The sequence below is a fragment of the Somniosus microcephalus genome, chromosome 7 (genome assembly GCF_052327205.1).
Source record: "Somniosus microcephalus isolate GS21.2 chromosome 7, FLI_Smic_1.0, whole genome shotgun sequence".
NCBI lineage: Eukaryota > Metazoa > Chordata > Chondrichthyes > Squaliformes > Somniosidae > Somniosus > Somniosus microcephalus.
In genome coordinates this window covers 47,651,853-47,679,541 of record NC_140993.1, presented here as the reverse complement: position 1 = coordinate 47,679,541, position 27,689 = coordinate 47,651,853, and the positions used below count along the sequence as shown (strand labels likewise).

The following is a 27,689-nucleotide window of genomic DNA, read 5'->3' as shown; positions in this document are numbered from 1 at the left end:
AACATTCCCGTACCTGGACAATGTTACCATCTGTGGGCGTGACCAACGGGAGCATGATCAAAATCTCGCGAAGTTCCTAGAAACTGCAAAGAGGTTAAACCTGACCTACAACGAAAACAAGTGTACCTTCAATACTACACGTTTGTGTATTCTTGGTTGCGTTGTGGAGAATGGGGTAATCGGGCCAGTCCCTGAAAGATTACGCCCACTTAAGGAATTACCTTTACCTCACACTGTAAAAGCTTTAAGAAGGTGTCTGGGATTCTTCTCGTACTATGCCCAGTGGGTGGCTAGCTACTCAGATAAAGTCCGACCTCTTATTAAGTCGACGTCTTTTCCGCTATCGGCGGAAGCTCAGGAGGCTTTCCTTAATATCAAACGGGACATTGAGAAGGCAGTGGTATGTGCCGTGGATGAGAAGATCCCTTTTCAAGTGGAAAGTGATGCATCTGATTTTGCGTTGGCAGCAACTCTTAACCAAGCTGGTAGACCAGTAGCTTTCTTCTCTCGTACATTGCAAGGACCAGAAGTTCGACATTCTTCAGTGGAAAAGGAGGCACAGGCAATTATCGAAGCAGTCAGGTATTGGAGACATTATCTCGCTGGCCAACGTTTTACGCTCATTACTGACCAGCGATCCGTGGCCTTTATGTTCAACACTAAGCAGAGAGGCAAGGTCAAAAATGATAAGATTTTAAGATGGCGAATAGAACTGTCAACATATGACTATGATATTCAGTACAGGCCTGGAGTATTTAATGAGCCATCGGATGCTTTGTCACGAGGAGTATGTGCTAGTCTAGGTACAGATAAGCTTCAAAGTCTCCACGACGCACTCTGCCACCCTGGGGTTACCAGAATGAACCACTTCATTAAGTCCCACAATCTACCCTACTCTATTGAGGAGGTCCGGACAATGACCAGAACCTGTCATGTTTGTGCTGAATGCAAACCCCGCTTCTATAAGCCGTCCGAGCCAGCTCATCTTATTAAAGCAACTCGACCATTTGAGCCTCGATTTTAAAGGCCCCCTTCCATCGAGCGACCGTAATGTCTATTTTCTTAATATTATAGACGAGTACTCTCGGTTCCCTTTTGTTATCCCCTGTCCGGATGTGACTAGTGCTGTTGTAATTAAATGCCTCTGCCAACTGTTTTCCTTGTTCGGCATGCCTAACTATATACATAGTGATAGGGGTTCTTCCTTTATGAGCGAAGAATTACGACAGTTTTTGCTATCGAAGGGGATTGCAACAAGTAGAACTACCAGCTATAACCCTCGTGGTAATGGGCAGGTCGAGAAAGAAAATGCGACAGTGTGGAAGGCTATCGTACTGTCTCTGAAGTCATGAGGCCTGCCGACCTTTCGCTGGCAGGATGTCCTGCCAGACGTGCTGCATTCCATAAGGTCTCTTTTGTGTACAGCGACGAATGCCACCCCTCATGAAAGGATGTTTAGTTTTCCAAGAAAAGCTACTAATGGAGTATCGTTACCCACATGGTTGACGATCACGGGCCCTGTGTTGTTGCGCAGACATGTGAGAGGCCACAAGACTGATCCACTGGTGGAGGAAGTACAACTCCTCCATGCTAATCCCCAGTATGCGTATATTCAATATTCGGATGGGCGAGAGGATACGGTCTCTATTAAAGATCTTGCACCTGCTGGAGCTCGAAAAGAGTTCGACTCTGAGAGTAGAGTTTTCAATCGTGGTATTGGACCTTCAGAGACACAAACGCTCAGTGTGGAAAATACTGATGATTCTGGGAATTCGAATGAACCGGAGTTAGTACTCCAGGAGGAGCCTCAGCAAGAGTTACGTCATTCCCAGAGGATTATCAGACCTCCTGACAGACTGAATCTATAGCAGGGGGTGAATGTGATGAAATAACTCTGTTCTGATATTTGTACTTGTACTTGTAATGTCTGGAATGTTCCACCGGGGGGAACCACTAATGCTCCTCCCTGGCCCCGCCCCTCTTCTGGTATGTTCTACCAAGAGCTCGGTCGATGATGAACTCTGTTAACTCTGCCATGATTCTTACTTAATAAAAGCCCTCAGTCTTAAACTTTAACTTCACGGATTCGGGCAGTTATTTGGCACATCAACCACTTTCCGGTCATGCCCATTATTGTCTGCTACTTTGGAAGGGGCTTAGTGAGTTGGAGTGAATGGTGTGACATAACGTTACCTCCAGCAACAATTGTTATACTTACTGCACCAACATCACCTTTCACTTGCACCCCCGAAGTGCCCAGCCTCCCGAACAACGTCTTCTGCAGCTGTCGGTGTTGTCATCCAGCGACGCTGCAGGGGGCGGAACCGAAGTTCGGGTGCGGGGTGCTACCAGGACGATGTGCAGGACAATGATGTCACGATCTCCGAGTGAAGGAGATCGTGGCGCAAAATGTTACCGCCGCCGCAGATCTCTCGGCCAATTTAGTGGGAGTCATTCATTTCGCCGCGCCCAATCGGTCAGTCATTTGCACCCCGTTAGCGCCCCCTGGAGGTGCGAACAGGAGGTGCTAAGGTACCAAATTTCTCCCCCAAATGGTCTGGTTAAAATCCCTGTTAAGGGTCTCATAAAGAAGCAGTTAATGAGATTAATTAGGTCGCCCACCTGTGCATTCGGGTCTGCGGTGCGCTGACAAACGCGCCCAAGTTAAAGGAGGTGGGATGACGGCAAGTTCCTGACCCGCTCCCATATTTTACAAATTTTACTGCCTCCAAACCCGCACGCATGGCAGTGGGAAAATTCCAGCGATAAGAGGTATTAACACGTAGGGTACTAATTCACAGAATTTCTCCATATACCATCAACAATATGGTGCCACCCAGTTTTTTTTATACCATTGGAATTCTGATACTATATCCCAGAGTTCTTCCATCTATTGTGGAGTACTAAACACCATAGAGTTATTTTTTGATAATCATTTCTTGTTTTGGTTTTGTAATTAGCTTTATTTTGGAGCTTCGAAAACAGCCATTCCAAGAAGCCAGGACGGAGGAGACACACTGGCCTAATGCAGGTTGAGGAGCGCCTTCAAGATGTCTGCTTTAGACAATGGGACAGCCTCAGCTTTGTTGTTCCATAGAGAGAAGTTAGCCTTCATCAAGTGTTTAGCAAACACACTTTAAAAACAATTCCACCTCAGTTATGAGGAAAGGAATAAGACAAACGATACTCACCCGCGATCCTGGTAATCCCTGGACCCCTGGAAAACCTGGGTCTCCGGTTGTTCCTTTGGAACCCTTTACTCCCTAAAATTCAAAATAATTTCAGGTGAAACATAAATAGCTTAATGTCTGAAATCTGAAAAAAAAACAAATACAGGAAACTTTGTTATACCCGGCACCGACGAGACCGAGCTGTTGCCGAGCTATCAAAACTGCCGGACATACAAAGTTAATGTTGAAGCATACGGAGGTTTTCATCTCTGTATCTGACAACAAACACTGCTGCTTAGCAACAGCTTGTAAACAGTCGGCCCGTACCTTGGAAGCGTCTCTGTAGCTTAGCAACAGCTTCAGAGAGACTTTCCAGAGCCCGACTGTTGAAAACAAAGCCACGAGAAGAAAAAACACCTAACAAAACAGCTCCTGATTTCTGCCGGTAGATCGAGGTTTCCGGACATACAACTTCCGGATAAACCAAAGTTTCCTGTACATCAATCAACTAAAGGTCTGTCCAAGAATGATGGTATTTTGCATTTTTAGTAGAACATAGTTTTTTGTGAGGAAACTTTCCTATTCAAATATTAGCCTGTGCTTTACAGTATGAATGATGACAGGACACTAACATTGAAAAATCTTGGCCTCATCACTACAAGGTTACAGAAATGTTGCTTTTGGTCTTTTCCTGTTTCCTCCTCTTTTCTCCTGAAGGTGAGGCCTTCTTTCTACCTTACCAAGTGTCTGTGGGTCTAGACAGCAAGCGTTGGCAGGTTATTCTATTATGAAACACATCACTGTTGAAGCTAACCCTGTCCTCACCTAATATTCACACAGAAGACGTGGGTACTCCAACTGAATTTTTGCTCTTTCTTGCCCAAGGACACTTAGATCAATTGTAAGAGCCCCACTGACAACCCAGCTGAGATTGGTTAACTTAACATAGACTAGACATCAAACCTGCTGTATTTCTGGGTACTCACTAAATCATCGGGAGAGCAATCGCAAGAATGTAACTGGCAGTAGATTAACAATAACATTGCTCAAAATAATATATCCATATGAATAAGGATTACTTGGCATAATGCTCAACCTCCTAATACATAAACAAGTCCACTCTTTTGATTAACGTGCCCCACATATTTTTGATAGTGTACATTACCACAAGAGTCTTTTTGAACCTCATTGTTGAAAGAAACTTTACAAGTCTCCACACTCTAATGAGTCTTGAGCAACTGATGTGAGACTTGAGTTTTACTGTACCACGTACTCCATCTGTGCAGTACAGTGTAAATCAAGTTTCATATGTAACAACATTCACAATTCTGAATGAGAAGAATATATGACAGGAACTGAACTGGCAACTATGAGCCGTGACCCTGAATGTGGGATACCCGAAGAATGTAATAGTTGTGAGAGAGAAACTCTTCACTGTGAGGGAAACACTCTGAATATATGATATCCCATAGAATGTGATATGATGCACCAAAGAAAGTGCGACAGTTGAGAGAAACAGCACAGAATGTGCCATACCCCAGAGAATGTTTAATAGCTGGGAAAGATCAAGACCATTAATATGTGACACTAACACCTAGTGAAATAGCTGAGGGAGAGAATTTGAAAATAACTGATATCCCACAAATTGCAAGACAGCTGAGAGACAGAGGGGGAGAAATCAGCCTCCTTTGTGCCTCCTGTTAGCGCCTCTGGGGGTTGTTTATGGGGCGCTACCGGCTTTGCGACCGGGCGCGGCGATAGTACTGACGCCATTGAAATTGATGTGGAGGTTTGCGGCGCCAGTAACTACTAGTGCCACGATCTCCTGCGCCCAGAGATTGTGATGTCATCCAGCCGCGCAGCGCTCTGGTAGCGCCCTGGATCCGAACTTCTGTTCTGCCCCCTGCAGCATCGCCAGGTGATAATACCGGCAGCTGCAGGAGGCATTGTTAGGGAGGCCAGCCACTTGGGGAGTGGTATTTAAAAGGTAAGGCCGCTTATGTCAATGAAAAATTTGTTTTCAAACCTTAGGTTGTTTTTTCAACTTTTTCCTGTGCTGCGATTGATCAGCCCTGCGCTCTGTTAGAGTGCTTGGTGCTGATCGTCGCAGATCAAGGCTGCCGTTGGCGACGAGGGACATCGATTTAATGCAGAACCTGCAGCAATGGCCCTTCCCTTTAAGGAAGGGAAGGAGCCTCCATTCCCGGTAGCGCTGCACTCGACACTGGGCAGCGCTATACCGCTACCGCCCCTCTTGCCAAACCTCAGTGCTCCAAGGGAAGTGGTAGTTTTTGATTTAGCACTCCACTTCCTTCCTGGAGCGCTAAACCCGAAGTTCGTGTCAGGTTAGTAGCCCAGCGCTACTTTTTCGGGGCGATACTCAATTTCTCCCCCAGAGACTCTGATTGTGTGATACGTCAGAGACAAACTGCAAATGAGATAAATGGCCAGCCAATCTGTTATGATGGTGTTGGCTGCGGGACAAATGTTGACCAGGAGACTAGGAACAATCACCTGCTCTCCAAGTAGTGCCATATGATCTTTTACATCCACCTGAACAGGCAGACGGGGGTCCAGTTTAATGCCTCATCCAAAAGACGGAAATAATAAATGGGGCTGCGTTATATTGTATTGGTGCATTCACATGAGATTGGTTGACCCAATTTTAAGGGACTAAACAGATTAAAATAGTGGACAAAGGGATTTCATACTAATGTGCTCATATGTTTGTATGTCAATATCACACAGCATAATTCCAGCCATAAAATATTCAATAGTAAATTAATTCCAGTTTAATCCAAATTTACAGTGACCTAGTTTCTTTGTCCTTCTTGCCCCGACACTGGACAAGCATACCAACTGACAAACACTGTGCCTGCCTAGGCTGAGCAGCACCCAAATTTGGTAACCAGACCGTAAACGTTGTTTGCACTAATGGCGCAGCAGACCTTTGTTGTGGCAAATCGGGGAAAAAAGCGGAGCACAGCTACAGGCCTGAGAAACCTACAGCTGCAGTCCAGGCTGCTGGCTTTAGCGTCTTTCTGACTGATCCTGGGGAGCCCAAAGGCCCAAGGATCTATGAGTCTCTCAAATGAAAAGGTACAACTTAACTTTATCAGATCTCTTCACCTTGCTGTTGGGCCCTCAGATCTGAGGGGTGTCCCGCTACAAACCCACTACCAGCTTCCTGGGATGCCCTTGCATATGGGCACCCCGATAGATGCTGCAACAGGAGACTGGGCTGACTCATTTAAATCTGGCTGCTGGGCCTCAACTATTGCATGCTCAAGCAGCACTCCACTCCTGGGAGAAGGGGAACTGTAGAAAATCAGCCCCATTATTTTATGCCCCCCAAAGTATGTAACTCCTGTAGAGCTATATTGTGGTCAGTCCTGTATATCATCAGCTTTTAGAAAATAAGAACATAAGAAATAAGCGCAGGAGTAGGTCATACGGCCCCTCGAGCCTGCTCCGCCATTCAATAAGATCATGGCTGATCATCGACCTCAACTCCACTTTCCCGCCCGATCTCCATATCCCTTGATTCCCCTAGAGTCCAAAGTTTGTTTGGCAAATCATATCATAGAATCATAGATTGGTTACAGCACAGAAGGAGGCCATTTGGCCCGTCGAGCCCGTGCCGGCTCTCTGCAAGAGCACTTCAGCTAGTCACACTACCCCGCCCTTTCCCCGTAGCCCTGCAAGTTTTTTTCCTTCAGGTACTGATTCAACTCCCGTGTCAGGTACTTATCCAAATCCTGTGCTACTTTAACAGGATATTTCCCCTGGATTCACCCCTGCATAGTCTTCTTTTCTTAAAAATGAACTGTGGGACTTACCGGGACACCTGGAATACCAGACTTTCCTTCAGGGCCGAGAGGACCACTTTTACCCTGTAAACACAATACATACATAATGAGGGCAGAGTCTTATTACAGAATGATAGTCTGCGCCAGTGTTTTTTCCACATGAGCCAGCTCGTCTTATCCCACTCTTCTGCTTGCTCCCCATGCCCTGAAGTATTCCTTTTTTTCCAAGCAACTATCCAACTCCCTTGGACTCTGTTTCAGCAATAGTTTTGGCAGTGAATTACACACTCTACTCGCCCACTGTATTAATAAAGGTCTCCTAACCACCTCATTAATTATTCCGTGATTATCTTAAATCTGTGTTTTCTCATCATCTCCTCAGTTAGTGGAGACAATCTGGGGTAGAAGTTCATCTCGGGCAATGGCGCAAAACGGGCAGTATCGGATTGGCCGCCCACTATACGCAGCGCCGGATATTCAGTTCCATTGGCTGCAATGGGAGGAGCACTAATCCACTTAAACTGTTGGAACTGCAATTACAAAGCAGTTAAGCATCAGAAATAGTACTGGAAAGCCAAAGGCCAATTTTTTTCAGTGGCGAGTATCTCACCTCCTGCTTCCCCAAAGCCTTTCCACCATCTACAAGGCACAAGTAAGGAGTGTGATGGAATACTCTCCACTTGCCTGGATGAGTGCAGCTCCAACAACACTCAAGAAGCTCGACACCGTCCAGGACAAAGCAGCCTGCTTGAGTGGCACGCCATCCACCACCTTAAACATTCATTCCCTCCACCACCGGCGTACCATGGCTGAAGTGTGTACCACCTACTAGATGCACTGCAGCAACTCGCCAAGGCTTCTTCGGCAGCACCTCCCAAACCCGCGACCTCTTCCACCTAGAAGGACAAGGGCAGCCCACGCATGGCAACACCACCACCTCCAAGTTCCCCTCCAAGTCACACACCATCCTGACTTGGAAGTATATTGCCATTCCTTCATCGTCGCTGGGTCAAAATCCTGGAACTCCCTCCTTAATAGCACTGTGGGAGTACCTTCATCACACAAACTGCAGCAGTTCAAGAAGGCGGCTCACCACCACCTTCTCAAGGGCAACTAGGGATGGGCAATAAATGCTGGCCTTGCCAGCGATGCCCGCATCCCATGAACAAATATTTTTTTTTAAATTCCAGTAGATTTCGATGTTACAGAGTGAGGAAAACAACTTTTATAGGCAAGGAGGTGGAATCTTTGCTGCACAGACTCAAGGAGAGGAGGCACACAAATGTAAGGGACTGATGCACCTTTCTAAACAGTAGCACATTCATAAAGATTGACTTCTTAAGTGTGGTGGTGGGCTAATATACTTCTAGAGGTGGATGCTAAAATGACTGACTGGACTAGTTTGTATAGCTCAGCTGTCCACTGGATTAACTTGCTGAGCCTTTGAGAAAGGTCGTTTGTTGCTTACAATACACTAAATGATTCTATCACACTCTGTGGTTTCTACCACTTTATAAATTGCAAACCCAACCAATCAAAAATGTTAACTGTTGATGCAAAAGATCTGAAATTGTTGAGCCCAACAATTGACATGGTCGAGAAAATGTATAAATCTCCTTAAAGAAATTATTTGCTTTTCTGAATGTGCAGCCTTTCAATCTTTTTACATGCTGAACTGTTCAACAGATAACTGACTATTCTGTCACATATGAAAGAGTTTTGAGTCGATGCTTTCATGTCTAGAGTGTTGGTTAACTTCAATCAGGGTCAACCATAAGGAGGTTCTGAGGCTTTCGGCAATAGGTAACAGCTCCCCCATGATCTGAATTCTCCCAGAAATGCATATATCTTACCTGATCACCTCTTAAACCAGGAGGACCCTGAGGTCCTGGAGGTCCTCGGTCACCCTAAAAACAAACAGTGATCCATAGTTAAAACAGATACAGTTAAAACAAGCAGAATATTATAAGTACATTGATAGAATAAATAAGAGCTTGTTATTAAATTAGCATTTTGGGGCTCAAGTGGCCCAGTAACTGTAGATTCTTAAGGTCAATGTGCAGATTTTGTGTTTCCTGCATTAGGCACCTTACTTCTTCTATCAACTGGAACACTAGGGGCTGGATTTTGCTACGGGGGCGGGAAACCCACATTCGGGCTTGTTGTCCCGCCTCCATGGAGATGTGGCCAACCCACTGGATTTTCCTCTGATTGACCTTGTTGAGCCCGTCCTGTGGGCTCTGCAGGCCAATTAAGGGCCACCCGGCAACAGGTGACGTCAGAGATTGACATTTCATCTGTCAAAAGCTTTTGGCAGATGAAATATCAGTGTTTAACAGCTGTTTGAAGCTGTCAAGCACTGAAAAACTGCTAATTCAGCCTCAGTCCTTTCTCAGGATAACTTTAAAATCATTTTGCTGCAGAAACCAAGAAGCTGATTTTTTTTTAAAAATCGGAGCTTCTGTGGTTCTTGCAGCCGACTCCCGACACCGGAATGCAGGACTCCTGTAAAGGTAAGTAAAAGTAAGTTAAACTTATTTAAACACTTGCAAAACACTTACCTTTGCACTCCTGCACCCCTCACTCACCTGAACACTGGGCATCTTGACCCCTCCAAGACCTCAGACCCACGTCCCGCCTCGAAAACTTTTCGTGGTTTGGAGCTGTCGGGAAGCCCACAAACCAGCAATAAAAATCGCGAATAGGCAAAAAACTACCTGTTAACTACCTGTTAACAGGCAGTTTAATTGCCTTTAATCCCTTCCTGCCTCTGGGAGTCGGGTTCCAGCACTTGTCGGCAACCCGACTCCTATGAAATTGACATGGAGGCGGGTTGGAGGCGGGTTGGGGTCGGGACCCCCGGATCTCCGATTTTTATCGCCCGCACGCCTCCAACCCGACTCCAGGGGCTTAGGAAAATCCAGCCCTAGTTCTCTACATCCATTACACTGCTATACTGTGTTAGCTTGGCTCAGTTGATATCACTCCCTTCCTAATCAAAATTTGAGCCCCAAGCAATGACTTGAAGCTCATAATATTCACTGTCATGCTAGACAATTGCTGAGCTCATACTGCACTGTTGGAGATGCTGTCCCTCAGTTGAAATGTTCTCCCACAACCCATCCCACTCACAACCCAGCCTGCTGGTGCAATCCAGAGCCTTAGCGACATGCAGTGTGTGGGATGGGTCTCACTTGGTGCTGAGAGCAAGGATGATGTGTTGCATATGGAGGAAGTCATTGGAGAGCCTGGGTGCAAGCGTTCACCTTTGTGCAGTGATTGTCAGTGTTTGCAGCTGTCAAACTCCATGTGGACGTGGTCCCTTTAAGGAAACCGGCTGATGACACCATCAAATGATGTCATCAGACCTGCTTCCTATTAATTGGCCGGTAACAAGGCCAATCAAGGGAAAATCACATCTGCAGAGCGGATGCAGCTGGGAGCGGGTCTGGAACCCAGAAACCAGCTGACCCGCCCCATCCCACCTCAATTAAATTTGCGGCCCAGATCTCCCTTGTCCCATTTTAGAAGCTCATACCAAAAGCTTAATTAAGTCTCAAATCAAAAAATAGTTCTAGATATTAATGGGCCAGAAATTCGCGGCCAGAAGCGTGAGTACGGTCGGGGTACTCACGCATTTGGCCATTGAAAATGCCGGCGTTCAGCAGGAACAGCGCATGCGGGGAACGCCGGCATTTCCAGACCCGAGGTCTATTCACAGCGCGTGCGACTGCACAGACAGCGCTTGCGCAGTGAACTTTGTGGATTTCAATGATGGATTCAGTGAGGGTAAGTCCTTAGAAGTTACACTTGAAAAAAGCAAGTGTAAAGTTGTTCATTGGCTGCGGAGGAAGATATATTTTATCGTGGAGCTTCTGAAATGCAATATTTTTGTTTGGGAAAGGGAGGGAAGTTATTTTAAGAAATTTTAAGTAAGTTTTAAAGTTAAAATTTTTTTTTTTTAAAAGGGTTTTCAGAACGGTAGGTAGAAGGAGCAATTGTGGCTGTGTGAATGGAATGTGAGAATGAGTTATGTATGTATGTCCACATATATTCCTTTACGTATATGTATGTATGTTTTATATTCCTTTACTAATGTGTATGAATGTATGTTTTTAATTATGATTTTCCAATAAGTTACTTTCTCTGAAAGTCATAATTAAATAATACATTCATACACATAAGTAAAGGAATATATACATGACACGCAAAGGAATATATACAGACATACATACTTTCAGAAGCTCCACGATAATAAATATCTTCCTCCGCAGCCTCTGGAGCAACTGTACCCATGCTTTTTTCATGTGTAAGTTGTAATGACTTGACCTCACTGAAAGCATTAATGAAAGCGGCGAATTATACTGCGCACGCGCTGCCTGTGCAGTCGCACGCGTTCTGCCTCTGAACCCCTTCGTTCAGAGGACAGGAAATGCCGGTTTTCCCCACATGCACTGTGCATGCTGAAAACCGGCATTTCATCCGGCCAGATGCGTAAGTACCCCGACCGTACTCGCGCATTTGGAAGGGAATTACTGGGCCAACATTTTACATGTCAATAAAATGAAAAATTTAACAATTGCACGACTTGCCCCCTCGCATCTGCGACTGAGGGTCCAAGGAGGTGCATTGCGCAAGAGGTCATCATCGTACATATCCTCACACTGTTCCCTTTGGGGAACTGTATGAAGTGGTGGAAGGATTTATGGCCGTGATTAACGCTCATTCCGTGACCGTAACCATCTTTGAACCAGCCATTAGGGTGGTTAGTCCTATGGCGGGAGGGTTTTACGGGCTCCCACAACCCATCTGAGGGGGGGGGGGGCCACCAACACCCACGGACGCAAGTATCCCGCTGGATGTCCACCCAGAATTTAAAGTTGGAGTTCCGACTCCACTTGCCGGGACTGTCTGGAGTGGGGTTCAAAACCCTACTCCTTCTGGCCCAGCGGCGGGGATGCTTACTGCTACACAAAAGGCCCACTCCGCACAAAAGGTGACACCCATACGTTTCCTGCGCCTTTTCCCTCCCCGTGACTGGAGCCCTATGCTGCCATTTCACGTTGCTAATCGGATTGGGCCTTTGTCATAGCGGTAGGATCCCCGCCGCTGGGCCAGATCAGGGTAGGGTTTCGAACCCCGCTCCAGACAGTCCCGGCAAGTGGAGTCGGAGCTCCGGCTCTAAATTCTGGGTTGACATCCAGTGGGATATTTGCGTCCGTGGGTGTGGGTGGCCACCCCTCCTTGTATAGCTTGTGGGAGCCCGTAAAACCCTCCCGCCATAGGACTAACCGCCCTAATGGCTGGTTCAAAGATGGTTACGGTCACGGAATGTGCGTTAATCATGGCCATAAATCCTTCCACCACTTCATACAGTTCCCCAAAGGGAACAGTGTGAAGACACGTATGACGACGACATTGTTAAATAAATAAATGGAATTAAAAACATTCTTTTAGGGCTTTTAAAAGTCTTTAAATTGCTTTAATTCTCTTTAAAACTACTTCAGATTACTCAAAATAATGTAAACATTTTAAAAAGTTTATAAAAGTTACCAAAATCTTCAAAAAACTTCCAAAAACCTATTTAAACTGCTGCTTTGCATGTAAAAATGCTTAGCAGCTTGACAGAAACATTGGGGGCGTGTCCAGTGAAACTGAGACCTCAAGGGGCGTGTCTCACTTGCACTGCACGCTCCTGGCTTCGCGCTGGCTGCACTCCTGGGCGGCGTGACGTCATACGCTGCCCGGGATTCTTCTTTTTCAAACACCAAGTCCAGGCGTCCCTGGAGCTGATCGGCAGTAGCGCGGGGTAAGTGCATATACGGGGCTTGCACGCGCGGCAAGCCCCATTCACCAATTTCTGGCCCTATATTTATTTTCTTAAAAAGGATGGCGTCAGCTCAATTGGGAGTGGAAATGGGGCAGTGAGTTTTACCCCCTGTGATTTTTGGGGTGCTGCCGCCCCATTTTTGCTCAGCAGAGACAGTGAAAATCTTCCCCTGGGTATTCCAGGTAAGGTAGTGCAGTGGTTATGTTATTAAACCACTAATAATCCAGAGAACAATTATAATTTAGTTTTTAAAAAATCTGGAAATAAAATGTTGATTTCAATAAAATTGACCACGAAGCTATCAGATTGTTGTAAAAACCCAATTACTTCACTAATGCCCTTTAGGTAAAGGAGACCTGCTGCCCTTACCCGGTCATGGCCTATATATGACTCTAGTCCCATACCAATCTGATTGACTCTTAACTGTCTTCTGAAGTGGTCTAGCAAGCCACTTAGTTATATCAAACTGCTACTGAAGCTGTTTAAAAAAAATGCCCACAACCACCACCTTGAGGCGACTAGGGATGGGCAATAAATGACATTGATGCCCACATCCTAAGAATGAATTAAAAAAAGTATCGATTGAAGACAATTGTAGATCAGTACGTACGATCGAGGTGGGCAGTAGAGGAGGGAGTATATGGGATGAGGAGGAGGTTGGAGAAATTTATCCCTGAGGAATGCTTTAGGCAAAATATCCACTGAGAACAGAGGATGGAACTGTTATGGGTTGCTGCTCTGTGAGATCCAGGAGCAAGTGCCATGACAGGCCCAGTGAAAAATACGGATGGAGGCATAGAAAGAAACAGTCAGTTCACTGAGGAAGGACTCAAGCCTGGCACAATGGAAAGAAGAGTGATCGGGAGATGGATAGACCTTGAAATTCCATGGAGGTTCTTCCGGTTTCCCACTGTATCTCCAGCAGAAGACCAGCCACATCCCCTGCAAAAAATGGCAGTGACCTGGTATAATCCAGTTATGGTGGAGCTCCGCCTTTTTGTTTTAGGCTTTCCATGAGAATTATGGCGAGAGACAGAGAGCTCTCATCGAATTTTAAGGTGTGCCCAGCCGACCTGATAACCCAACCATTCCAGTTTTGCCCTGGCTGATGAAGATGTCAGGAAAATACATTATTTTTTTCACCTTCTATTGGGCAAGTGGGGGGAGAAAAGGGGCGTAGTTGAGAGAAAAAGGAGAACAGAATGACCAAAGCAAGAGAAAGGAGTAGTGGGTTTGATGCCAAAATGGCAACCAAGTTGCACATGCAAATAACAACAGCTTGAACTGATATAGCACCTTTAACGTAGTAAAATGCATTTCAGAGGAGAGTTATCAGACAAAATTTGACACTGAGCCACATAAGGAGATACAGGAAACTTTGTGCTATCCGGCACCGACGGGACCAAGCTGTTGCCGTTCCCTCAAAACTGCCGGACACACCAGCGCTAATGTTGAAACATACGGAAATCCGTATCTGGCAACAAACCCTGTTCAACAGCTTCTAAACAGTCGGCCGTACTCTCTGTAGCTTAGCAACAGCTTCAGCGAGTCCTTGCAGAGCTTGACAGTTGAGAAAAAAGCAACGAAAAGAAAAAAAACCTAATGAAACGGCTCCTGATTTTTGCCGGTGGCTCGAGCTTGCCGGACATTTAGCCTCCGGATAACACAAAGTTTCCTGTATTAGGACAGGTGGCCAAAAGCTTGGTCAAAGAGATAGGTTTTAAGCAGCATCTTAAAGGAGGAAAGAGAAGTAGAGAGGCAGAGAAGGAGGGACGTTTAGGGAGGTAATTCCAGAGCTTAAGGCCTAGACAACTGAAGGCACCACCAATGGAGGGTGAAGTAAATTGGGGATGTACAAGAGGCCAGACTGGAGGAACGCAGAGTTCTCAGAGGGTTGTAGGGGCTAAAAATGTTTTAAAAAACCATCTACTGCTATTTCATGATTTACCTTGTCTTTTAGCTAAGTAACTCAATTTAGAAAGACATAATTCAACCAGTGATTCAACCAAACTCAAACTGATTTACCAAGAAACAGGACCAAACTGAACTTCAAGTTCTGATACCATTCCGACTTTGATTCAATTACTGACTGGCATCTCTGTCAGACATTTTTTATCCTACATGAAGCAAGTAATGTTTCAACACAGGAAGCCCATCGGGTGTTCAGTGTTTCCACTTACTCTCTTGCTCCTTGAAGGTTGTCCATCTGCGTGCAGTATATATAAACAGCAAATGCTGGAAATTCTCAGCAGGCCAGGCAGCATCTGTGGACAGAGCTGTTTCTCTCTCCACAGATGTTGCCTGACCTGCTGGGTATTTCCAGCATTTTCTGTTTATATCTCAGATTTCCAGAATCTGCAGCGTTTTGCCTTTGTATGCGTGCAGCATATGTTCATTATCCTTAAAGGCAGAATTTCCAATACAAGTATAGGAAAGCTGCACATCTTAGTGTGTGAGTAAGCTATGCATTATAACTGAGAGGAACATAAATAGCCCCATAAGTGAAGTATACATAATGATGGCCTACAGAATATGACCAGATTCTCAAATGGCTATAGTGCTACAAGTGTGATATATGCACTGCAAAGGATAAACTGTTGGAAAATTATCTTTAAGTCCATTAAATAATACCAAGACCCATTTTGGAAACTTACATCTTTCCCATGTGAGCCCGGCTGACCTGGTGGCCCAACTGTTCCTGTTTCCCCCTGTAAGAAAGGAATACAAATTAATTTTAGAGGACTCTTCTGCGCCTTCTTAATGCTTTTTAAATGTAGCAGCAGGAGACCTGCATAATATTTTGGCTCAGAATTGATCTCGGCCTATCAATCAAATACCAATGGCTGAAGGGTCTTTTCTCATCTCTGACTTCTATTCTATGAGACAAAAGCGAGATTCAAGCCACCAATATTTCAGTCAGTGGCAATTCATCACAAGCGAAAATCTGTTTGAACTGGTTTGACTTGTTTTGGACTGAATATTCTGCCCCAGAATTCCCGTAGAGCCTCTCTACCAGAAGAAGAGTAATAGGGAGGCTCACAAGCCTGCTTGAGCAGAGAGGTTCAAACTCCTGTAAAGGTTTGATGTTTGGATGTAGCACTATTCTAGGCCTAACTACCAGATACTGGAAATACAGGATAACATTTATTGTATCCCTTTACCATCTTCTTTTCGTCTTAGTGGCCAGATCTTTCTCCTGCTCCGATAACTCAAGTACTTTCCCATTTAGTGCATAATGCACATCAGCCTTCCCTCTGCCAAGTTTGTTAACCTTACGTTTCCCTATATTGAACTGCATCCGCCATTTCTTCACCCACTGAGCGAGCTTATATAGATCCCTTTGAATTTGTGTGCATTGACATAAATAATTTGCCACTGCTTCTAATTTGGTATCGTTTGCAAATTTGGACAGAATAAAAGACAGTGGTCCTAATTCTGAGCCTTGTGGCACTCCACTGGTAATTGGCTGCCAACCAGATATCTGCCCATGCACTCATTGTTGTCGGCCAACCAACCATTTACCAAACCATTTTAATACATTCCCGTCTATTCCATGGGCTTGGACCTTATGTAGTAGCCTATTATATGGGACAGTGTCAAGTATCTTCCTGAACATAAGAACATAAGAAATAGGAGCAGGAGTAGGCCATTCGGCCCTTCGCGCCTGCTCCGCCATTCAATAAGATCATGGCTGATCTTCTACATCAACTCCACCTTCCCGCACTATTCCCAAATCCCTTAATTCCCATAGTATCCAAAAATCTAATAAGAACATAAGAAATAGGAGCTGGAGTAGGCCATTCAGCTCGATAACATCCACTGTCATTTCTGACTGAACAGGAATAGGAACCCTGGATGAATTTTCCCCTCCATTGCCCAGGGACACTGAAGCCAACGGAGGCCTAGTGGCTACACATCAGCACATTTTTGTGTGTGATACAGGAATAGTTTTCTGAAATAATATAAGCAGTATTTCATGATTCCCCTCTGTATTTCAACCTTCTGCTTGTTTGACATTTCGAATACTCACTCTTGGACCGATTGAACCAACAGCACCTCTAAGGCCTTTAAAACCCTGTGTAAAAGAGGTTTACAAATCAATAATTTAAATACATGCTTTCCTCTTGAGATTAATTTTGTTTCTGTCCATCCTTCATTTAAGCATGGTGTGATACTTAACTATCAAATATTCTACGAAACCATCTCAGTGAAGCTAAGCCAAGGAATCTGGATATAGCATAAACCCTCATGGAAATTCGATCCGAAAGTATTTTTGAAATGTGAGATTGATATTTGGAGGTTTAACTTGGTATTTAAGGTTAATATTCCAGTAATGATGCTATTCCTGATGTTTGAGTAGCTCTATTACTGTAATATTAGTGCTTACTTTCAGTGTCACAGTGCGTGAGCTGAAAACAAACAAAAGCGATCAGCCCAGGACCACAGTTCTCCAAAGTCTGCTGCAATTTCAAGGTGTTTTTTTAAAGAAACCTCCACTTTTCTATGGTAGCCCATGTCAGTGATCAAGAGGTATAGGCCTTGATATTCCTCTCCTATGCACCTGAGGGATGCTCTCTTCCCAGGAGCAAAACAGAGGAAATAAGGATCTAGATCAGAGATGTTGGATCTCTGCCCCTTTACGTTGCCCTGTGATTTCAAGGGCTTCTCCGAGAGTGGCAGAGTGCCTTGGTTTAAAACAGGCACAGGCAGTGCATTGCCATCAGGTAAGAGGGGGCATTCCTAGCCTTCCCGCCTTATCTTCCTGAAAGCTCACCAGTTGGGCGCACAGATGTAGGGGCGTCTAAAGAACCTGGTGCAGGCCCGCGTGTCTGGGATCAGAGGATCTCAGAAAGGTGGTCAGCAAGGTGGAGAAAGCCTAAAAAGTAGCTGTTTTCTTTTTTAGGGCTGGATGCATTCTGGTTGTTGTTTTTGGACAGCAGCTAGCCGGTGGCCATTACTGCTGCTATAGCCTCTCAGGTCTCCAGATTTTAGGTGAGGAAAATGGTTGCTGCAGGCCTGGGCACCTGGAACAGTAGAGCGGGGTCAGATGTCTTTGGGGCAACTGAGTAGAAGGGCTACATTGTTTTTAAATTTAAATCATTGCGGGGTTGTGATCACTTGCACTCCTTAATGAGGCCTTTTAAAATTTTAATCCTCTCCTGCATGCCATAGCAAAGGTGGACTCCAAGAACATACTGGCATTCCTTAGCATTGCTATAGCGATAATGACAGAAAATATGATGACTGATGTCATCCATCATTATTGTACAATTTGAATATACCTACCCATATATGCCTGAAAACATGTCGAATCAAAGCAGAAAATCTTGGCTAAACCCTTAACACATCTCAACAGGAACAATTAGCACCCTTGGCTCAGATACACTGCAGGAATAGGAGTAGTCTTTCAGTTCAGCAAACTACACCAAAATGTGTTGTATAGAATTAGAGATTCAATACTTACAGGGATTCCTCGGATTCCATTCCTGCCAGGAGGTCCAGGGCTACCTGGCCTGCCCTAAAATACAGAAGCAGGGACTGTTGAATAATGTTTTCCCATGGTATAAAAAGCTTTGAAAGATGCATCAGATATTACCCCAAAGCGTGAAGGAAACTTCAACTTAAGTTACTTCCATTTATAAATATTTGAAAGAGTTTTGACCATGGTATGAGATTTATTTTAATGAACAGTATACCCAAGTGATTTTGTTTTCCCCCATGGGATAATGAGAATATTCTATCCGTAGTTAAAACTGGATGGATTAAGAAGAATGTTTTAGTTTCTTACCGGCTCTCCTGCAGCTGCAGGTTTTCCATCCTTTCCATCTTTTCCTGCAAGTCCCTATATATATACAAACAAAGTTGACTTCTACTCTGTTCCAAGGGACAGCAATCTTCACCTGCACCTTGCGGAACTATTTCCCAGGCACTATGCATGCATAACCCCAGTGAACCTCATGGTGACTTCATTGCTGCAAATGCCCAGTTATGTGCTGGTGACTGAATGGGTAAGGAACCAATCCCACCCTGGAGTCCTTGGTGCATATTTGCTGATGGTAACATGGCTATGCAGATTGTGGTCATAATTCAAAACAAGACATTTGTTCGAACTGCCCATGTCCCTTACCAACTAGGTGAGAGATAGACTGTACCCAAGGCTTGGCAGCATGGCTAGGCACAGTGTGATCTTGAGGACAGATGGGGATACTATGAAGGAGACGCAGAAGAGGGGGCTTCAGTCCTGAGTAGTTAACCTTTTATCCACGTGGAATGCCACGGGATATCAGCCATATTATGTATCATGCTGTTGTTTTGTAAGCAGCATATCCTCCAAATCACCATCAGCAACACCATGCGAGATCCACTGGTACTGAAGAGTGTCGGAATTTCCTTGGAGCTGCTCCCACTCCACCACTGTAACTTTGTCGGAAGTGCAACGGAAATACCATTTACGAGGCAGGGTTTCCGCCACACCCGCCTCTGAGTCAGAAGTTTGTGGGTTCAAGTCCCACTCCAGGGACTTGAGCACATAAAGCTAGGCTGACACTCCAATGCAGTGCTGAGGGAGCGCTGCACTGTTGGAGGTGCCGTCTTTCGGATGAGACATTAAATCAAGGCCCCGTCTGCTCTATTAGCTGGATGTAAAAGATTCCCATGGCACTATTTCGAAGAAGAGCAGGGGAGTTATCCCCGGTGTCCTGGCCAATATTTATCCCTCAACCAACATAACAAAAACAGATTATCTGGTCATTATCACATTGCTGTTTGTGGGAACTTGCTGTGCGCAAATTGGCTGCCGTGTTTCCCACATTACAACAGTGACTCCACTTCATTGGCTGTAAAGCGCTTTGAGACATCCGGTGGTCATGAAAGGCGCTATATAAATGTAAGTCTTTCTTTCTTTCTTTCTTTCACTTCTGGTGAGGTTACAGTGGAAGAGTGGGAGTAACTCCAAGGAAATTCCTGGCCTTTGAGAGTTAAACAGTGGTTCCCATTTTCCATGCAACATTGGACTGAAAACAAAATAATGTGTAGAGTTGGATTACTTACAGGTGGTCCTAACAATCCGGGAGGACCCTGAATGCCTGGAGCAGCTTCCTTCCCCTGAAAATATCCACAGATTCAACTATTAACAGTGCTCAGAATCCTTTTTGTTTTGTTAATTGGCATCTATACTAAATATGTTTGGTTATCTGTTCATTTGTACTATCATAGCTCTTTCAAGTTGCGCCCCCACCTTCACTCTATCTGCCACTTTCTTCTGTAGGCTAGTTCTGGTTAATCCCTGTATCAATGCTGAACTTCATTGGTCAATCGTTGGGATATGTTGTATGAATGATTGGATTCTCCTATTGATAACACTACCCACCTAAAATTGTCAGTTGAACTAGGCTTCTTTAAATATGTAGAATCCAATCTTTAAAGCTTTCTGAAAGTATTGGCCTGATTGAGGGGCCTGTTGTTTGTTTCCAACATAATGGGGCTTGTTAAGTATGTGTATTGTATTGAACAATTAACACAAAGACTTAAACGTATAACTCAAACAGGTCTTTACTGGTTGGAGGTAGGGACTATACATAGGTCTTTACTTCATGCCCACAGGCGGGAACTGAGGGGAGATCAGTGCCCACAGTACTATTTATACCCCTATGGCCAGGAGTGGTACTGCGTATCACTACGCCCTACAAGTAGTGCAGTCCTGTCCATAGGTTCAAAGTAGCACACATATTACATACACAACATTCCTCCCTTCTTAGCTTTACAGTCATCTCCCCATTTAACATAACGTAATAACATATATACATATAACTTCAGGTTTACATAACAGAATAACATAGATACATAGATAACTTCATGTCAACACAGATCACAGATTCAGTCTCTGCGGAAAACAGTTCACAGATTCAATCTCTGTGGTGTAGTCGGTTCACGTTGCTGGAGTGACTCATTCAATAGTCCTTCCATGGATTTAACAGTTTGAACTTCCGAACTGAATTGGCTCCGTTCGGAGGGACCACGTGTGTGATCTGGTAGAGGTAATAATGGTTCAGATGGGTCATCTTCTGTTTCGACTTTTCCTTTTCTGCTTCTTGGAGACTCTCTGGGCTCCACTGTCAGCTGCCAGCTGCATGCGCAGTTCCTCCTTCTCTTCCTCCTTTTTCCGTAGTAGAGCCACCTTCTCCCGATGTTCCGTAGACTTTCGGTGCTCCTCCATGATTTCTGTATGGTGGGAGTCGAAGTTACAAGTTGGGCAGGACAGGACATAGTAATATTCGGTGTCGTCCTGATCTAGGCCAGCGAGAGGGTCTTCTATTTCCTCCATACCCAGCTGGGCGTTAGCCAGCTTTTGTTCCAAGTCCAGACATCTTTCCTGAAGAGACTTCTTCATGCGTACCTCTTCATCCAGCTTTTTCTGGGCTTTCAGCAAGTCGTTTACTAATGACCTAATTTGAGATTTTACTACTTCAACTTCTTTTGGAGATTGATTGATCGGACTATTCAATCCCTCTACCGGAGCAGCTGTTTCAGCGGTCTGTTGTTCTACGTTGACGTGAGTCAGCGTACTTTTGGCATCCAAGGGCTGCTCTGTTGCAGTCATCTCAGTCTGTGTTGCCACCTCAGCTCTTCCAATAACCTTTGAGAGCTCCGAACCCCTTTCGTTTGAATATTGAAGTTCGTGTTCAAGTTTTTCCCATTTCAGAGTCCTGTCCTTCAGCATATGCAGGAGTTGGCTGACCGTTAACTCCTCTGACATCAGACGTTTTGTGTGCTCCTGCTCCATTTTCTCCATCAGCTGCTTCTGTTGTCTTTCCAGATTCTCCAACTCTATATCAAAGAACTCTTTCGTTGCATTCAACTCTTGCTCAAAACGGCGAAGCATTTGTTCTAATTGCTGTTGTAGTTTGAAATGGAGTTGAGTTCGAGCCCGGTGTCCCTCAGAAATGGGCACATCAGTAGACTTGCCAGACTCAGAATCCACAGTTAAACTATGTTGTTGTTGCTCAGTGGAATTCTGTGCTGAAACTTTGTCTTTTGCACCTGAGTTGGGCTTACCATCATCCGTTCCAGAGTCTGGGCCGACTATCTTCACCGAGTTCTCACTCGTTATTGTTTGTAGGAAATGCCAGTCCATATTCATTTTCCTAATCCACTCCCGTCCTAGTAGTGGAGAACCTCCTTCAGATATCACATATAAGTCCATTATTTGACTGTCTTCGCCCTTGTGGACCACTGCAACCTCTATTTTCCCGATGGGGTACACTCTTTGCCCCGTGTATGTTTTCAATATAACCCCCGTATCCTGTAGGGGAATATGTTGGAATAACTTTCCGTAATCTTTCTTATTTATAACCGTCAATGCCGATCCAGTGTCCAATTCCAGTTTTACTTGGACTCCTTCTATCTGAAAGTGACCCAAATTGTCTGGAGGTCTGCACCCTTACCAGCGTTGAGTACTCTTAAGCTAGCCAGTTCATTACAGCTTAAGCTAGCCAGTTCATTACTGCTAGCGTCTGAATCGGACTCCTGTTCGGTCACCTTGTGTACCTTTGCGTATTTTCCTTGCGGTGACTTCTTGTTGCTGGTCTTCTTCCCTGACCTGCATACTCTAGCTATATGTCCAAGCCTACCACAAGTTCTACATTCTTGGTTTTTAAACCAACACTGGTTCTGATCATGCGTTGTCTTTCCACAACGATAACATTTGCCAGAACTCACACCCAATTTGTGTGCACTGAGCTCCGGTGACCGTAGCTGCATTACTGCCGTGCCTCTCGCTGCGGCTTCGTGTGCTGCTGCCATAGTGACCGCCTTCTCAAGCGTCAGCTCATTCTCCTCGAGCAGTCGCTTTTGTGTATCCTGTTTAAATAAACCACACACAAATTTGTCTCGTAGTGCATCTGTCAGTCCCGTTCCAAACTGGCAATATTTCGCTAATTTACGCAATTCCAGCAAATATTCAGCATTGCTTTCATGCTGTAGCTGCCTTCTGTCGTAAAATTTAAATCGTTCCGCTAGCATCAGCGGCGTGGGGTTTAGATGATCTTTCAGGACAGTAACAATCTCATCGAACGTCTTATCCGCCGGTTCATCTGGTGATAACAGGTGTTTCAATTGCCAGTATGTCTTCGCACCCATTAAATTTAATAATGTTAGTGCTTTATCAGCCTCACGAATTTTATTGGCCTTACAATAATTTTTAACTCGTTCAACATATATGGCCCAATCTTCGATGTCACTATCAAAGTTGCTAATATTCCCGTGTTTAGGCATTGTAGTACTTTATCAGATTTGCAATTTCTCAGATTTTTTTTTTTACTTGTTATCAAAGATGGCGGCTTCCCGCTCTTGCCGTCGTCCTCCGCCCACAAAATGGCGGTCTTCACCCATCCCCCGACGCCGTCTCCCTTCAGCCCCCGAGTGCGGCCCTTATCTTCGCCGCGATCGATAGCCCGCGCTGTGCACCGCGGCTCTCGCACCTTGAGCTTCTGCAGCCGCCGCGCCTTTCAGTCCGAGTGCGGCCCTTATCTTTGGTCCCGATCGCTGGCCCGCGCTGCGCCTCGCACTTGAAGCGGCTCCCGGCCTCTGGCTCACCCGCTCGCGCGGCTCTTGCTCGCTCCCTCCCGGGCTCTGGCTTACCCGCTCGCGCGTTTCACCGCGGCTCTTATCAGGGATTGCGATCGCCCTTATCTTCTCCAACTTCCCCAGCCCTGTCTTTGCAGCCAACGCTGCACGGCTTACCCCACCACCTAGGTTGAACAAGGAAACTGCAGAAAGACTTCTGTCAGTCGCTGGAAGCTGTCAGGATGGCTGCTGCACTCCAGTGCTCAGTCGCTGATGGAGGCTTCAGAGTCCTAAAGCCTGTCGCTTCTAGTGGGGTGGTGATGTTTGAAACCTCTCTTCAACTGCCGCAGGGTAAGAACCTGACTCGTCGCCAGTGTTAAGTATGTGTATTGTATTGAACAATTAACACAAAGACTTAAACGTATAACTCAAACAGGTCTTTACTGGTTGGAGGTAGGGACTATACATAGGTCTTTACTTCATGCCCACAGGCGGGAACTGAGGGGAGATCAGTACCCACAGTACTATTTATACCCCTATGGCCAGGAGTGGTACTGCGTATCACTACGCCCTACAAGTAGTGCAGTCCTGTCCATAGGTTCAAAGTAGCACACATATTACATACACAACAGGGCTGATTTTCATTTAGGATGCAGATCGATGGGTGGTCGATGGAGCGATGGCGCCAGCGAGAGGCCTGGCCCATTTTCATGGTTGAGCCTTATTTGAATAGTTATGGTGAGCTGCCAGCACTCTACCAGTAATGCCAGTTAGCTTGCCAATCGGGGGAAAGGGTTTGGGAAATCCGACAGCTCCTCTGTGGAGGTGAGTTCAAATTAGAGCTTAAAGTGGAGGAGGGGGGAGGCAATCCTGTGAAGGCATAAGCAGAGGCCCCAAAAGACATGTTCAAAACATATCTTTGTGGGGCCAGGAGGAGCAGGACCCTTCCTCCGGGCCGCAGAAAGAAAGTTTGGGCCGTCTCATGATCCCCCTTCTGTGTTTGCGAAACCCACCCGATGGCTTACCTGTGCGCCGGTCTGGCGGATATATTCACCGACTAGAACCTGGCAAGCTGCCTCGGGAGTCAGGCAGCTAACCAGTAGTTGGGAAGATTATAGCTCCTCCTGGCCCCATAAAAATCAGTGCCACAGCGGTCTTTGCCCTTTTTAAGGACCGCAAGTTCGACCGCTCAACGCTCAGTTCCACTGGACGGAGCATGTGGAGGCTGTTCACCTGTTTCCCAGCTTGCTCCAAAATCGTGGTTGTCTTTTTGTTGCATCAGAATTTTCAGGTAAATTTGCACCTCTTTACAAACCTGTTTGGGTATTCACTAATTAGGGGGGATTTTACTCCCTCTCTGCCCAGTGGAAACTGGGCGGAACGAAGTTAAAGGCTCTGCACTTACCGCTCTGCTTCCTCCCCGTGGCTATTTTTTTTTAACACTGCTCTTTCCCTCGGTGCGTGAAGGCCCTGTCTGACTCAGCCAGTTGCCTCATGAATATATGCACATCAGGGCCATTTCCATTTTAATGGCCTACTGAGCAAAGCATCCGCCATGGTCGCTCCGCTCAGTAGAACTAGCCGGAGCACAAGCAGAGGCCCCAAAAGGCATGTACAAAACTTATCTTTGTGGGGCCAGGAGAAGCAGGACCCTTTCTCCGGGCCCCACAAAGAAAGTTTGGGCCGCCTCATGATCCCCCTTCTGCGTTTGCGAAACCCACCCGTTGGCTTACCTGCGCGCCGGTCTGGTGGATATTCACTGACTGGAACCTGGCAAGATGCCTCTTGAGTCAGGCAGCTCACTTGCTGTATTTAAATGAGGCCTGGCCATTAAAATGGAACGGGCCTCTTGTAGCACCTCCCGCGTGGTCAACCTGCACGCTCTGCTGGCTTTCCACCAGGGAGTAAAATTTCCCCCTATTATCTCCCCACCTTTTTTTGTTCTGTTCAGTCCCATCACTTGCTTTCCATTTACAGATGCTGATGGGCATGCTGTGTATTTCAAGATTGTTCTGTATTTATTTATTTAAAAGAACCTATGATAATAACAATATTATTAATAATAATTTTGGAGCTGACTTCTATTCACTTTTGGTTTACTTTTCCTTTACCCCTCCACAACATTCATATCTGCTACCAGAATGGACAGGTTGCCATGGCATTCTCCATGGTTACTGACAATTTTGCTGTCCCTTGAACTGGTATGGGACTGAAATATGAAGAGTAGGGTTTCTTCCTCAAACAGGTGACAACTCAGTCCCATATTTGGAACAGGATATATTGTGTAGTATTTCTTCTAAAGTTCCATCCTCCCTAATCTATTTGAAGCTACCTAGATCTTACCTTCTCCCCTCGTAGGCCTGGTGCACCAGGAGACCCTGGTACGCCATCAGCTCCCTGAAAAGAATAAAACAATGCTGCTTAGCTCATGCCCCTAATTACACTTTAAACTGAAGTTTGGCTGCAGAATTAAGCAAAAGTCTTTGTGCAATCCCATTGTTATACAGTTTGTAAATTTCACAAAGAAGGAACTAATTCAGGCACATGGTGAATCACTGTCTATGCACAAGCCAGTTTCATCATAAACTGTGAGCACTGAGCAGTAGCGACACCGGTCAACGGGGTGTGAATATAATGAGTTCGTTGAGCGCATACTGTAAGTCAGTTCTGATGAAAGGCCATTAGATTCCTGATATCTGGAATCATTCTGGTATTTCTACCCCGGCAATTCTGCCAATTATGCCCTCATTAGGCCCAACTGAACTCTAACCAGCTGAGAGCTGCCATGAGTTCCACTGAGGCTATTAAAGCTCTGGTAAGTTCTGCCAAAGGGCATCGATCACCTTGCTAAGCACAGCAATTTACTCTCTTGGATGCGTTTTACAAACTACCCTTATCTCATCCTCCCTTGTTGGGCTTCAGTTCCACCACTGGAGTGGCATGGTGCCACTTCGATATTCCTTAGGTTAGTTCGTGCCTCTAATGTGCATGGGTGGCCTGTTCACCTAATTCTTGAAAACTTCAATTAAGCCACTTTAAAGTCAACTCTTTAACATGCCAAATGTCCTTAACCTTTACTCATAACTTAGATTCCTGCTATCTGGAATCATTTTAGTTGTTCACCTCTGTACTCTCTCAAAGGCAATAATATCCTTCTGATGATTAGGTGATTAGAACTCCATATTGTACACCTGGGGTCTAACCAAAACCAGGACTTTTTTTTATTACAGTGAAACACTGAATGGATGGCTTAATTACACTACTTTCTCTTAATGAAAAGATCCTGTTAAAAATGGGACATACTAGAAATTTATACTTACAGGTTGGCCTAGATTACCAGGTGGTCCAGGATAACCCGGCAGCCCTGGACTACCCTAGGAAAAAACAAACAAAATTCTTCAGTAAAAAAAGTAAAGACCTATATCTTTATGCATCAAATACGAGTACGTGATCGCTACCAGCAGGGATCACTGACGGTGATCAGCAAAGGCAAACTTTGCTGATTTTTAATATTCCTTAGCCTGGAGCCACTGATACACAGTAACACAGCATCCACTGACCCAGCACAGAACAAGAACTGAACAAACCTGTGATCTTCCAGGGATTTGTACCACACTGGATGATGTATTCACCCACTGAACCATACTCCGTGTTAAAACTGAAAAAAGCAAGAGTCAGCAGTAATTCAAAGAATCTGTTAAGCTCCCAGAATATCTATTTCCTTAATTTGCTTGCTCTGCTATGTCATTCAAAAGCTATTGACCATGATAACATGAAAGAGCTGGATTTAAAGATGGTAACCACTGTAATATCGACATACAATACACCATAGAAAGTAACATGTGATTAACAGTGGCTGCTGTATTTCCCTGATGTTGAGGTTGGCTCTTAAAAAAAAGTTTATACTAATTTTTCACCGCCACTCAACCTCAAACATCATTTTTCAAAAGAAGCATGATTCTACTCCCCCCTTATACCCACATCCCCGAGATTTTCCTTTTTCACCTTTCCAAACCACTGCATTTCTGAATCCATTATCCTCTACATCACCTGGAGTAGTGAGACTATCATATCTGTCACTGCTTGATGAAATAGGGTCAGGGCGACAGTCTGACCATGTTGAGGATGGTATAGTAAAATATTGTGGGCCATAGGGTCACAAAGTCAAGCAATTGTACCACTAATTTGACAGCACCTCCCAAACCCGCAACCTCTACCACCTGGAAGGACAAGGGCAGCAGGCCCGTGGGAACACCACCACCTCCAAGTTCCCCTCCAAATCACACACCATCCTGACTTGGAAATATATCACCATCC

The 27,689-nt window shown here is 45.2% G+C and overlaps 1 protein-coding gene across 1 annotated transcript in view; it reads right to left on the bottom strand.

Annotated features, from left to right (window-relative positions):
- col22a1 (collagen, type XXII, alpha 1) overlaps positions 1–27,689 on the bottom strand; it is a 407,180-nt gene that overhangs the window by 21,651 nt on the left and 357,840 nt on the right. Inside the window, exons 46-55 of the mRNA XM_085992460.1 lie at positions 26,693–26,746; positions 25,716–25,769; positions 19,860–19,913; positions 18,598–18,651; positions 18,274–18,327; positions 16,840–16,884; positions 15,464–15,517; positions 8,833–8,886; positions 7,010–7,063; positions 3,192–3,263 (exon numbers count right to left, since the gene is read on the bottom strand). Coding sequence (XP_085848586.1) covers positions 3,192–3,263; positions 7,010–7,063; positions 8,833–8,886; positions 15,464–15,517; positions 16,840–16,884; positions 18,274–18,327; positions 18,598–18,651; positions 19,860–19,913; positions 25,716–25,769; positions 26,693–26,746 — 549 coding nt within the window. The remainder of the gene's footprint in view (positions 1–3,191; positions 3,264–7,009; positions 7,064–8,832; positions 8,887–15,463; positions 15,518–16,839; positions 16,885–18,273; positions 18,328–18,597; positions 18,652–19,859; positions 19,914–25,715; positions 25,770–26,692; positions 26,747–27,689) is intronic.